The sequence below is a fragment of the Phascolarctos cinereus genome, unplaced genomic scaffold (genome assembly GCF_003287225.1).
Source record: "Phascolarctos cinereus isolate Bilbo 61053 unplaced genomic scaffold, phaCin_HiC Scaffold_3;HRSCAF=262, whole genome shotgun sequence".
Classification (NCBI taxonomy): domain Eukaryota; kingdom Metazoa; phylum Chordata; class Mammalia; order Diprotodontia; family Phascolarctidae; genus Phascolarctos; species Phascolarctos cinereus.
In genome coordinates, this window is record NW_027555736.1 from 13,238,464 (window position 1) to 13,252,635 (window position 14,172).

General features: G+C 46.7%; 1 protein-coding gene across 1 annotated transcript in view; it reads left to right on the top strand.

Annotated features, from left to right (window-relative positions):
• The window catches only part of SGMS1 (sphingomyelin synthase 1), a 29,237-nt gene extending 18,096 nt beyond the window's left edge, over window positions 1-11,141 (top strand). Inside the window, exons 3-5 of the mRNA XM_020974949.2 lie at window positions 6,346-6,499; window positions 9,307-9,473; window positions 10,141-11,141. Coding sequence (XP_020830608.1) covers window positions 6,346-6,499; window positions 9,307-9,473; window positions 10,141-10,320 — 501 coding nt within the window. The 3' untranslated portion in view covers window positions 10,321-11,141. The remainder of the gene's footprint in view (window positions 1-6,345; window positions 6,500-9,306; window positions 9,474-10,140) is intronic.
• Window positions 11,142-14,172: the final 3,031 nt, after the last annotated feature.

The following is a 14,172-nucleotide window of genomic DNA, read 5'->3' on the forward strand; positions in this document are numbered from 1 at the left end:
CTGTTCCGATTGGGGATGTGGAGAACATGGGTAAGCGAGCTCCATCTTTAATCCGGAAACCTTGCTTTTGCTTTTAGTTTTTGAGGCCTCAGAAGCCAGATTTTTGACCAAAACTGTCCAGTTGTGGTAATGTTGGACCTTAGTTTCTGATCTCTGCCTTCTTGTGCCTGGGGTGCTGAAGAGCGGGGGACAGCTGGAAGACGTTAGCAGAGGCAGAAGCAGAAGAAAGCCAGAGAGCAAAGACCCTTGACAGTCCTCAGCCTGAATGAGGGAGTGATCACTGGGTCAGTGATGGGCTGGAGTGGAGTTCAGGCCTGGGCCAAAGCCTCTAGTGGGAGGTTCCTCCTCGGCCCCACAGCTGACTCAGTATTTTGCTTGGGGGGTCACTCTGACTTTAGCTCTTGGTCCCCTTCCCTTTGCAGGAGGAAGTAGGAATTTGGAGGGCATGTCTTTCGACGTTGCAAGTGAAGTGGCTGACAATCTCTTGGCCTGTCCTCTCAGGGAATTGAAAGAAAACGTCAACCCTCTTCCTGAAAATGGACTTTTCTCTTTGTTTTAGGGGGCTGCCATTTACATACAGAAGTTGTGAGGCATCCTTTGTCATAGCTGCAATCTTCCCAGCAATTGTCACAAGAGTCATTTCACCTTGACAAATATGGCCCAAGATTAGGGTAGGATACCACGCGCCAGCCGCCTTTTCACAAGCCACCTCCTCCTTCCAGAAGAGTAAAATTAACCAGGCAGACATTCTTTCAACACTTGTTAAATGCCTGCTCTGTAAGGGCAGTGCTAGGCACCAAGGGCGGTGCATCCAGGACCTTTGCTTCCAAAAAAGTCCAGTAGGGATGGTACACATATACGCGCGCGCGTGCATGCACACACACACACACACACACACATATACACACGTAAAGGTAATGTAAGTTAGGCAGACATTCATTTAGCACTTAATGTGTGCCAAGCACTGTGTTAAGGGGTAGGGATACAAAGACAGTCCTTGCCCTCAAGGAGCTTACATTCTAGCCAGGAGAGACAACCTGGACTTCTATTCCAAACGTAACAAATCATTTGGGGGTGAGGGAATAGCTATGAGGGTGTCAGGAAAAACCTCATATAGAAGAGAATGCATGAGTTGAGCTTTGAAGGGAACTGGAGGGTGTAAGAGCTGGAGCAGGCACATTCAGTCTGATTGATCAAGTATTAAGTGCCTGCTGTGAGCCCAGCCATAGGCTAGCGAGGTGGGTCCTGGGGGTCCAAATTCGGCATTCTTTTGTGGCGCTGCTGTTCATGAGTATGGCTTGGCCAGGCCTCTCAAATGTCCTCTCGATTCTTGGGAGTCTGAGCAGGAGCGAGACCTCTAAAGATCCCCTGTATGTACTCGTATTCCTTCATTTTATCCTTCTGCTGTTTCTGCTTGAACATGCGTGCTTGCTCCGTGAGACGGTGAGCTCCTCGGGAAGACTAGGGAGTGCTTCACTCTTTGTCCCTGTATCTCCGCTGTGGCTGGCGTGGTGCCTGGCACGCAGTAGGTGCTTATTACATGTTTGCTGATCAGCCAGCTCTAGCTCAGTGTTTGTCATCCTACTCTGACTTTTTTTAACTTTTTTTTTTTTTTGCACAATTGGGGTTAAGTGACTTGCCCAAGGTTACACAGCTAGTAAGTGGGAAGTATTTGGTCTGATGCCGGATTTGAACTCAGGTCTTCCTGCTCTGACTTTTGGGGCTTCTTTGGGTGATGAAGCCTGAGCTGTTGATTGGTTATTGGAAGGAATGCAAGCAGAGCCCATTAAAGGTAAAGACTCTTTTGGGTCATTAAAAAAATAATTCTTGTCTATACCATTCCATCAGTAAGCATTTGGATTAAGCACCTACTATGTGCCATTCACTGTGCTGGGTGCTAGAGATACAAAGACAAAAAATTATACAATCCTTGCCCTCAGGGAGCTTACATTCTATATGTTATCCCCCCTGGGGCTCTGTTAGGACTCAGGGAGAGCGTCAAATTTTTACTGATAGATTTTACTTTTACATTCCCTTTATTTCTGAATATATTCCTTCCTTTCCCTGACCCAGAAAGCCACGCCCTGTTAGAATGAATGAAAGGAGAGGAAAAATGAAAAACAATTTTTTTAGCCAACAAACCAAGTCATCCATGCAGTCTGGCCGTGCACTTGGCGTTCCAAACCCACAGTCACCTACCTCTGCAAAGGAAGGAAGGGGCGTTCATCCAGATGTTCTCCGGGGCCAGACTTGGTCAGTGTAACCACGTAATGTTCAGGGGTTTTGTTTTTGTTTTTTCCTGTTCTGTCCATTTCCATGGTTGCTGTCTTTTATGGATGTAGGTTTCCTGGTTCTGCATCAGTTTTTAGGAATCTTCCCACGTTTCTCTGGATTCGTCATTTTTATTAATCATTCGTAGAACGCAGCACTGTTCTGTCACATCCATGTTTGTTCAGCCGTCCCCCACATTTTGACAGTGCCCAGAATAGTGAAATAAGTGAGGCTTGCTGCCAAGCATTGCTTCTAGCTAAGTGCTGGAACTGTCCACCATTTGAAGCAAGCTGCAGGCCATGCACACGTAACAGGATTAGTTTTGCTCCTTCCCAGAGCACTGGTGAGCTTGCCATACCCTGCTCTGGGGAGTGAGATGTTAGCCTGTTTAACTAATGATCCCTCACTTGTGACGGGGACATCTGGGTTTTATAGATACCATTATATCAACAGAAAAGAAAGAAAATCCCATTTTTTCCCCCGGTAGCTGTGACAGTAGGTACAAAGAGAGATTTCCCCAAGCCCCTAGGTCCTTCCTGCATGGAAAATGGCCTTGAGTCCTGCCTCCTTTAAGAAGGATGGCTTGATTACCGCAGTTAGCCTCCTAACTGGTCTTGCTGCCTCCAGCCTGTCCCCACTCCCCCTTGTCCTCTATACACAGTAACCAGAGCTGTTCCTAAAGAGCAGATCTGATCATGCCCTGCTGCCGTTGTGCCTCCCTCCCATCTCCGCCTTCTGTGGCTCCCATGACCTCTAGGGTCGCAACCACACAGTCCTCTCTTTTGCATTTAAAGGTCGTCCCAGCCTGGACCTTCCTTTCCCCCAGGATCCCTGTACTTGGCTCTCGCCTCACCGCCCTTGGTGTTCCAGCAGCACCGGCCTCCTCGCTGGTGCTTTATTTTTGAATAGCCCCAGCGAGGTTTGCTTTTTAAAGAGTTTCTGTCCAGCGCCACTCTTACGTATTTTTAAAAACTCCTCCTTGACGTTCTGCAAATAATAACATTGGCTGATAACTGCTAACATTTATGTTGCTGTGCTTTACCCATGGGATGCTCACAGCAACCCGGGGTTGCACAGTTGGTGCTGTTGTTATCCCCACTTTACAGATGAGGAAGCTGAGGCAAACAGAGGTAGTAGTGTTGCTATTATTATTGTTGTTGTTGTTGTTATAGCAGTAACTTGCCCAGGGGTCACTCAGTGAGTGTCTGAGGCCGGATTTGTCCTTGGGTTCCTGACTCCAGGGCCAGTGTGGCACCATGGCGCCACCTAGTGGCACGTTCAACCTTCCTCCGGTCGCTGTGTCTTTGCTCTGTGCCCCGTGCCCGAGGTGCCTTACATCCTTTTCTCTGCACCTGGAGTACTGCCTTCTTCCTGATGTCTTCAGACAACCTTGAGTTCTTTTTGTGCCTGTTTTGTCCGTGCCTTTCAAGGACTCACTGACCTCCACGTTACAATGTAGCTCCTTCAGGGCGAGAACTTTCAGATTTGGGTTTTTGTTTTTGTGTCCCCTTTGCTTCTCACACCGTCCAGCATACAGTAAGTACTTAATAAGTGCTGGTTGACTGTGAAGAGACTGTCAGATTGAAGCGTCAGTCAAGAACTGGAAAGGACCTTTGCCTTAGTCCCACCCCCTAATTTTACAGATAAAGAAACTGAGGCCCGGAGAGGTCATAAGAAAAGGATCTGGAAGGGGTCCCAGAGGATTCTAGTCCAAACCTCTCATTTTACAATTAATCTCAGGAGATTAAAGAAAGCATCAGAGACAGAATTTGAATCCAGAACCTTGGTGACTTTGGGTCAGTCAGTTTCCTCTCTGGACCCTGGTTTCCTCACCTGTCAAATGAGGGGGTAGAAGATGAGGCTGTGACCTCTACCATCCCTTCCAGCTCAGAGTCTTGACCTTTTCGGTGACCCAGATGGGTAAACATTGATTGGAAGGTGTTCAATAAAGTGCTTAAGGAGCTTATGCAACATTGGAAAGGCTAGTTCTGTCCTGCTTTCAGAGGATAGAAAGCCATTGATGGTGGCTGCCTGTAAGAAGAAAATGATTCCATTTGGCCGGTATCCAGTAAGCACCTACTGTGTGCAGAGTGCTGCTCTGGACACTGAGAATGGGTACAGAGTTGAAGTAAGACAGTCCCTGATCCTGTGGAGGGAATGGACCAGCAGGGGAGGGTATGGGGGGGATGGGATGGCAGGGGAACTTCTGCAAAAGATGAAGATTGACTTGAGTCTTAAAGGGAGCTGTGGAGGGGAGTGGGGTGAGCGTTCTAGGCATGAGAGACAGCCAGTGTGGAGATGGGAGATAGTGCGCTGTGTGTGAGGAATGCTGGGAGGCCGGTGTAGCAGGATTGCATCGGTGCAATGAGGGCATTGGGTGAGGTGGCCTCTGACCCCTCCGGCTCTGGCTTCATCAGTCCTGCGGTGTGACCCTGAGGGATGCGTAGAATTACCTCCCCACGTTTGTTTCTTTTAGAATATTTTTTCATTTTACTGACCTCTTTGCCTCTATGTGACTTTTATTTCCCAGTCTATCTCTCCCCTCCCGCTTTTCTTACCCATCAAGCCCTCCCTCGTAACAAAGAATCACAAAGAAAGAGGGACGGAAAAAGCAGTTCGGCAAAACCGACCAACACAGCAACTGAGCCCGACAGTATAATGCCTAGGTATTAACAAGGGAGAAGGCTGAGGGAGGGCATTCTAGGTATAGTTCAATGCGGTGAGCATCTATTATGTACCTGCTGTATGTCAGGCGCTGGGGTACAAAGACGATTTTGGGGGTGCCACTAAAATGAGGGGGGTAAATGGGTCAGGAAGGGCTTCACAGAGCAGGTGACTCCTAAACTGAGCCAAGAAGGGAGCCGGAGGTGTGAGTGGGAAGGGAGATCGTTCCAAACCTGGGGCAGGGGCTACACAAAGGCACGAAGGTGGTAGCGGAACAGTGTGAGCAAAGAGACTGAGGCAGTAAAACCTAGAGCAGGTTCCCCAGCCCTGACCTAGAGTGTTTATTGATCACACTGGCTGGAGCATAGTGTATAGCGCGAGGAAAAGTAATAAGGTAAGGTTGGGAAGGTAGTATAGAAGCTCACAGTTTAGGGGCTAGCCCATAGCCGAACAAGGTTCCTTGGCATGGCGTCCCTGACAGACGTTCAGCCTTTGCTCAAGGTTGTCCAGTGGAAGCCCACAAGAGCTCTCGGTTCTTAGACAATTTCTCCTGACATCGAGGCTGAATGAGCCTCTTTGCAACATTGCCCACTGCGCCTGATCTGGCCCTCTGGGGCTTAAAAGAATAAGTCTGATTCCTCTTCTACATGACAACCTTTCAGATTCTTGAAGACAGCTGCCGTTTAGTTTTCTCTTCTCTAGCCTGAATGTCCCTCAGATAGATACAAGGTAATTTTGTATGCGGCTCCTTTGCCAGGCGTCCTTCGGTGGGAACTCAAGACCCTTCACCGTGGATCATCAACAAGTATTCCTTAAGTGCCTATACTCTGCTAGTGCTAGGAATACAAACCCAGGGAATGAAGGGCCATCCTGAGGGTGGTCCAGAATACTTTGGGTTGAGGAGCATTGAAAAGTCTGGAGATCTGAATTTCAAGACATTATTTATTCAGTAGGCAGTAGAGAGCCACCCAGGATTTCTGAGCATGGAGATGTGAGCAGATACATGTGTGCGGGGCAGAAAACTGGGTTTGGGGATGAAGGGGTAGAGTCTCAGAATCTCTGGGTCCCTTCCAGACTCAGCTCAGCTGCCCCCTTCTCCCACCAATTCGTAGTGCCCTCCTTCCCAAAATTACTTCATTATCTTGCATGTTCTCCTTGTACATACTGATTTGTGTGCTTGTTTTCTCCTCCCTGTGAGAGAAGGGACCGTCCCATTCTTGTCCTTGTACCCCCAAGGCCTGGCACACGGTCGGCCCTTAATAAATGCTTATTAATTGATTGCCTTATAGTGAAGTCAATATAGTGCCCTGTGTTTTCCCTCTAGTAACTGTTTTGTGTTTTTTGAGTGGAAGAAAAGGAATGTAAATGGATTAACATGAACTGACGCCCCTTGTTTCTCTTTCCTGGCAGCTTTTCGGAGACTGGGAAGCTCATCTGCGGAGGATCATGAAGATGATAGCTGGGGGTGGCCTGTCTATCACAGGCGCCCATAAAATGTGTGGAGACTATCTGTACAGTGGCCATACAGTCATGTTAACCCTGACTTACTTATTTATCAAAGAGTGTAAGTCCAAAGCTACTCTTCTGTCCATTTGGGTCCTTTTTGAGCTGACTTGACCCACAGTGTGTGCCTGGGAGAATACCCGAGAGGTTAGGGAAAGTCTGAGACTAGTGTCCGGGTTGGATAATGGCTATCCAGTGCTCACTTCCCCATGGCAGGCTTTATCTCTCCGGGCGCCATCCTCTCTCATGCGTGGCGTGGAATTGAGGAATAGATGGGGCAAGCTGACAACAAGACTAATTATTCCTGGGGGCTGCTGCCACGGGAGATGTGGAGAGCAAGCAGACCAAGTCCAACATCAGCTCCTTTTGTGGTTGGAAAAGAGAAAAGACCAGAGACACAGGAAGAGAGGGGCCCGTAGTGCCTGGAAGGAGCGGTCCTAAGTGTCTTCCATGCATGATTAGGCTTTGCTGCTGGGGGCTGCACTGGGTTGAACCTAGTTCTGTCCACACTGAGACTCTCAGATTAGCCCAACACTTGTCTTAGATGTGGCAGACAGGCTATGACCCTAAGATGTGCCGTCATTGCAAGTTGAATTACGCTTTATCCAGCATGACTCCTGACAGCAAAGCCTAATTGTGAATGGAGGATGAGGACGATGAGGGTCGGTCCTTCCAGGTACTAAGGGACAGTGGTAAGCTGGGCTGCTTGCTCTCCTTGGGTACTCACTACCTCTTCTCATATATGAGGAACAGCAAATCAGCCTGATGGCATGGAGCAGAGAGAACATGGCGGAATTCATGGGTGATGAGCCTACAAGTATGTTCCAGGCTTTTCAGTGCCAAATAGAGCAGCTCCTGTTGTATCCTAGAGCTAGCAGGGAGACGTGAAGCTTCTTGAGCCAGGAAGTGAAGTAATCCAATAAAAGCTTTAGGGATATGGACTTATCCACTTCTAGAGGATGGATTTAAGAGGGAGGAGGCAGCTCAGTGAAGAGACCGCTTTGGGGACGGTTGCAGTAACCTAGGTATTTCCTCCTCTGTAACATGGCGGTAGCGATGCTCACGTAGTGCTTTGCACACAATATTCATTCATTCATTCCTGCTTCATGGGGTTACTGGAACATCGATTTAGATCTGGAGGAGACCAGGAAGGTCATCGGGCCCGACCCCTTCATTTTGCACATGAAGGATGTGGCCGGCATGGGAGCTGCTGCTGCGTGGAGGGAGAGGAGAGGAAAGGTGGAGGAGATGTTGAGGCTGCATCACCTTGGCCTGACAGTTCATTGGCTGAAGGGCAGAGGGGGAAGAAGAGTCAGGGACACTGCCTGAGACACAAACCTCGCTTCCTGAGGGATGAGGATGTTCTCAGCACAAACAAGGAGACTTGGGGGAGGAAGGGGACCCCTGGGGACCCCTCTCCACAGCCTTTGATGCCAGAGCAGACAGAGCTGTTTGATATGTGTCGACATCTGCATAAGCACGTGTGCCCAGAGCAGCAGACAGTGATGTCTGTATGGAACATTGGCTCCACAGTGTAGTGAAAGGCAATCCAGTTACTTCCATTGAGGTATGAGGAAAATTAATTAAATGCCCGTGGCCGGGCCTAAATGGAGTCACGGCAGCAATTCTCCTTGTTTGATCAAACCCAGACAGCTATTTAAAGACTGATTATAATGGGTAGCCTGAATGTGCAGCAGGGAAAAATGAAAAGGGGGTTTGATTTTAGGTCCAAGAGACTGGGTTCAAACCCTAGTAAGGTCAGTGCTCCCTTCTCTCCGAGCCCCAATTTCCCCAAATCTATGAAATGTCAATCATTCAATCAGCAAACAATTATTAAGCCCCTAATGTGTGCCAGGCACTTTGCTAAGTACTGGGACAGTGAAACACTTTGTAATATTGTAGGGCCAGGGCTAGAAGGGACCTCAGAGGCTGGCAGATCCACCCCCACGCCCTCAGTTTGTGGAAGAGGAAACTGTTGAACGGGAAATTCTGCAAGGGCAGAATTCAGAGGTTTGCAGGTCTTCTCATCCCAAATCCAGTGATCTTTTCTAATGTTAGCACCAGCAGCAGGGACAGTGATGCTGATAGCTGGCATGTACCTAGCACCGTGAAACGATTTCCATAACTTATCTCCTTAAGTCCTCACAGAAACCCTGGGAGGTTGGTGCTGTTGTTATCCCCATTTTACAGGGGAGGGATCGAGGGCCAGAGAAGTTAAATGCTTGCCCGTGGTCACCACAGTTAGTGAGTGTCTGGGACAGCTTTCGGACTGAGGCCATCCTGATCCAATTCCAGCCCTCTGTCCACTGCACCACCCTGCTGACTAAATAGTTGATCCGTCATATCTGGAGTCTTAATGGGTTTTGTGCTGTGGACCCCTTTGACAGTCTGATGAAGTCTACAAAGCCCTCCTTAGAATAGTATTTTCTTGCCTTCCTTCATAATTGAAGGATGTGCTAAATTTTAGAGACAGTAAAATTAAGATGTAATTTTTTCCCATCCAGTCTGATGGGCCCCCAAAATGCATCTGTAGACTCCTTAGTTGTCCGTGGAAAAATGTTATTTGTCACTCATGTTTTTTAATTTTTATGTTTTTTTTTTTAATTCATGTTTTTAAAAAGCATGAATGACTTTGGTGTCTTTGCATTGGATGGCACTGCCTCTGAGATCCCTTCCAGCTGTAAATCTACAGCCCTAAGATCCCACCAATAATCTCTTTTTGTTCTGAGTTGACGCATCGATAAGCCAGGGGAGGAGGAAGGTTGTGGCCTACTGGGTTTGGGTTCCGTGATTGCTGCTGGCACGAGGCTTAGCTGTGGTGGGACAGTGTTGGGCTGTGTGACCGTGGAGGCTTTCTGCTCGTTCCAGATTCCCCTCGGCGACTGTGGTGGTACCATTGGTTCTGCTGGGTTCTCAGCTTCTCCGGGGTCTTCTGTATCCTCCTGGCACATGAACACTACACTGTGGATGTCGTGGTGGCCTACTACATCACTACCAGACTTTTCTGGTGGTATCACACGATGGCTAATCAGCAAGTAAGTCGTGATTCGCCCCTGTCCCAACCCCTGCTCCTGGTTTAGTGCCCCTTGGGGTTCTTAAGGCCTAGACGACATCCCCCTTAAAAGAGAGTCACAACGAAATGGGAGGCAAGTGGTGTGGAAGAAAGGACACTGGTCTTGGGTTTGGGAGATCTGGATTCGAGACCTAGCTTAGCTGTCTGACCCCCTCATAGTCTCATCTCCTGTCTGGACCCCAGTCTTCTCCAATGGCGTAGTGGAAAGAGTGTTGGCTTTAAAGGTAGATGACGTAGTTTTTTATTCCAGCTCTGGCATCAGCTGGGTGACCTTGGGTGAGCTCTTCCCTTCCTAGGTTCCCTTTTTCCTCTTTTATTAGATGAGAGGGTTGGAGTAGACAGCCAGTGCTTAATAAATGAGTATTCGGTGGTTGATTGCTTCTAGCTCCAACTTCAACTTTCAGGGAAGCTCTGTTGCCTAGAGGGCTGGTGTAATATTTCTGGCCAATCACTGAAAGAATTAATGGAATTTCCTTTGCCTCCTTATGTTTGTCATAGATAGGTTCTGCACATGTGGATCTCAGGATGGGGACTTATAGCTAAGAGTAAGGCCAGGGTGAAACCAGGTCATGCAAGGGATGGGTGAATTGCATTTCTAGACCTGACCACCTCCTTCTTTGTTATTTCAGGTGCTAAAAGAAGCTTCCCAAATGAACCTCCTGGCAAGAGTGTGGTGGTATAAGCCCTTCCAGTACTTTGAAAAGAATGTCCAAGGAATTGTACCTCGATCTTATCACTGGCCTTTCCCCTGGCCTGTGGTCCACCTCAGTAGACAAGTGAAATACAGTCGTTTGGTCAATGATACATGAGGAGCTGTCCAAAGTACTTAGGACTCCACGAGAGAAATCGCCATAAAATCTAGCCTCCCTAATCCTTTGATCTTTCAACAGTTACCTTGACTTAACCTAGTGAGTTACCTGGTCAGCACTGTGATCTTTCTTTTTCTCTCCAAAGGACCTGCGTTGGACAACAATAAAGAGAACTTAACTTATCATGCACTGTATGCATTTCTTGTTGATAGCTTGGGGATTTACATAACCCATGACCATGCTCCTTTGTATATGATGCGGCAGCATCAACATAAGCTTTTATATCCTCAGTTCTGGTCTTTCCAGCCCTGCCTGGAAATAAAGCGTATTATTTTCTTGGGAAAACATACTTTTCATATCTCTTTGCCCCAAAGATTGGGCTGTAAGCCATTTTCTAGCAAACGTCTATATGAAGGTTTCTAAGCACCTGAACGGAATTCCATTCAGAGCTCTTTCGACCTGTTGTGCTGATAGTCAAGTGAAAAAATTTAAAAAAGGTAGACGCGGAAAGGTTTGGTAACTTTTGATTTTGTAAAAATCAGCAGTGATGGTGTCAAAAAAAGTGCAAAAAAAAACCACCAACAAACCACAGATTCTGTTGTAAAGTGATTTTCTAAGTATTTCCTAACTTTATTTTTCAAGATGACTATGAAATCTAAATTTAAAGATTTTTACATGTCAGAGAGAGGAGAGTGAATACTTAAAAGTGCTTCTTGGCAGGAAGATTTGTCCATGTTTCTAGTGCCTTTCTTGTCTTGATTGTATGGTCAGTAGGCGATCTTCAATGTTTTTATTTGAAATAAAAGTATTCCACAAAGCCACGATGATCTGTATACATGACTCAATTATACATGACTAAAATGAATCAAAGTCTCCTTGTGGTGATGAAATTGCTATGACTCGAAGACTAGGGAAGGGACACATTCTTGTGCCTGTACCTGTTCGCCCGCTGTGACCAGGTAACAGAGATGGGTCTTCCTTGAATTCTTTCATTGTCTCTTTGGTAGCTGGATTTTAAAGAGGCCGTAAGAGCAGCCATGAATCCATTCCCTTTTTCTAGGAAGGGTTTGCAAATGATCTAGTTTGAAAACTTGAACGTAGCAAATCAGTATGCCCTTCCTCCTGACCATGCGGTTGGCCAAATAACAACAAAAAGAATGAGAGGTGTGTGTATTTCTTTAAAATATATTTGTGCAGAAACTGCATGTAACTCTAAGTCTCACTCTGGCCAGACACTGGTTTGGGGAGGTATTCTATCCTATCCTTGCCAACGTGCAGAACAAACTAGTTTTTTAAGAATGAAGAAGTCTATATATCCATTCTGTATTTTACGTGCAGCAGAATTCTCTTCTGTAGGGTTTTTTTTTTTTGTGTATTCACAAGGTGATATTTGTATTGTAAAACAATAATGGTGAAGGAAATAAAGGCTTTTAAAAAAAACAGTCTAGTTTGCTCTTTCATTTCTGAAAGTTTCACCTCTTGCAGTGGGAGAGTGACTTCTGATAGGACAGAGGCTACTCCTGACCGTTAAGTGTACCTTTAAAAACTTTTGTTCCTATTTTTTCGAAACTGAAACCATTTTCTAGTAATCTCTGCCCTCCGTATTACAACAATGGAAAACAAACTGGTTAAGAAGCCATCTTGGTACAGTGGCTGAAATCGACAAGTATAAGTGACATTCCTCACATGTTTCCACCACCTCTCTGCTGAGAAGAAAGAGTTGTGTTTCTACATCAATTGCCTGCAACCTGTGGTGTGGCACCGTGGAAAAAATACTGGACTTGGAGTCATGGCACCTGCGCTCCAGTCCCAGCTTGGTCACTTGCTACTTGTGTGACACTGGCCAAATCACTTAACCTCTTTGGGCCTCAGTTTCTTTTTCTGTAAAATGAAGAGTTTGTGCTAAATGACCTCTGATATCTGTTTTAGCACTAAGACCTATGATCTTAAGATTTCAATGCTCTTTTTAAAATGAGGGAAACGTAGTTTGGGGGTTAAAATTGAGGAGCTGGTACTTGAGGAATGTGGTTGTGATTTCAAACCTCCTTTTGTATGTAAAGATGTTGTAGTGAATAGTAGGTAACTAGCTGGCCTCACTGTCAAGAAGTTCTGGGTTAAAGGCTGAGGGACCCTGGGCAAATCCCTTAGTTTTTAAGTGACCCGAGCAAATTTCGACGACTATGTATGAATTGCAGAGAAAGTGCCCATGTATACATTTGCGTGATGGAGGGAGTTTCCTCTTCAGGAATTCCTTACACTAATAAAACCACCCTGGGTTTAGTTTCAAATGAAAAAGTAATGGATCTACTAACGTCTTCCTTGATGACTTATTGAGGTATAGACGCACCTCTGGGTTCTTGAAGTCTTGGCCCACAGAGTATGTGCTCTGGCTGGTCATGCTAAGCTCAGAGGACTTTCAGGATGGGTGGGACCAGTGCTAAACTGCAGGTAAGTTCACTGGCTGCCATCTAAGTTGCAGAGAGTTATGAGGCTCTCAGCCCCCCAGGCCAATGAAGTCATGGATGCTTGATGCATGGAGGTAAGGACATAGAGCAGATAACCAGGTGTGTGTGTGTGTGTGTGTGTGTGTGTGTGTGTGTTGGGGGTGGGGTGGGGTAAAGGGCTTATCCACGGATCTATTTCTACTTCATTCAGGTTTTTTTAAATGAGATTATCTTTTTTTTTTTCTGTCCCCAGTAACCTCCAGCTAATGGGTGATTTTCTGAATCTACAAAAATGATAATAACCACTATGCTCAGCAGAGGCCACTGCTCATGGTCCTCTGTCATGCTTAACTAACTTTCCATATGCATTTGCAATTTGGAATTTATCCAGCTGATTCTCAGGAAAGTAATTGATGTATCTACCCCCGCCACCCCCCCGGCCAGGAACAATTTAGCTTTTCTAATAATTGGTGGAATGGCTTTGGCCTTAAACCACTGATGTGGGAGGACTAGTAAATGGAGTTTTGGAAGGCAAGGAAATAGGCTTTGAAGATGAGGGCCTAGTAAGGGAAGAAGAAAGAATACTTCCTCTTTCCATCGTGGTTTAAGATTCCTGGAGCCCTTTGCTGCTAGAATGTGAGCTCCTTGTGAGTGGAGACCTTGCCCAGTGGTGGGCACGCAACTGGCACTTAATAAATGTGTGCTGATTAGTGGTGCAAGTATTACATTTCTACTTTTTCCATAGGAAAAAGCAAGCTCAGAGCGATGGACTGGCTTGATTAGGGTCGCAGAACTGGTGAATGAAGGTGCCGGTATTAGAACCCAGGTCTCTGCTTGACTTCATTTTGTGTACTTGACTGGTTGTTCTAATGTTAGAACAAAAGGAAACAGAAAGATCCCTCCCTGTGATGGTAGCCTTGACGGAAGCCGGGGAAACAGGAGGGGAAGAGAGGACCAGAGCACGCCAGGCCTGGGGGATAGTCACGTGTACTTGCATTCATACTGCTGTCCAGCCGCTTTGTAGCTTTGGAAATGCAATGAGTGAGTTTTGACTGAGGGGTCTTAGCTTTGCTGCTTTACCCGGAGACAGCTTTGGGTCTGATTCTGCCTGGCCCACAGTAAGTGTTCAGTAAATGCCCGTCGATTTGTTGACTGTACAATCCTGGAAAATCGCCCCGCCTTTCTGTACCACCTCTTCCTCATCTGTAAAATGGGGTTAATAACCCTCGCCCTAAGGTTCGTGGCGAGGAAGGCTCTCAGCCTCACGGGCTCTCAGAAGCTCTTGCTCCCTGGGCTGTGCCTCCTCTCTCTTTGTTGTCCTCAGACCAGCTTTTTTGTTAGAGGTTAGATTTGTTAATGCTGAGAAGCAGAAGACCTTGAGCCTGGGGCTCAGCCGTGTCTAAGCCGT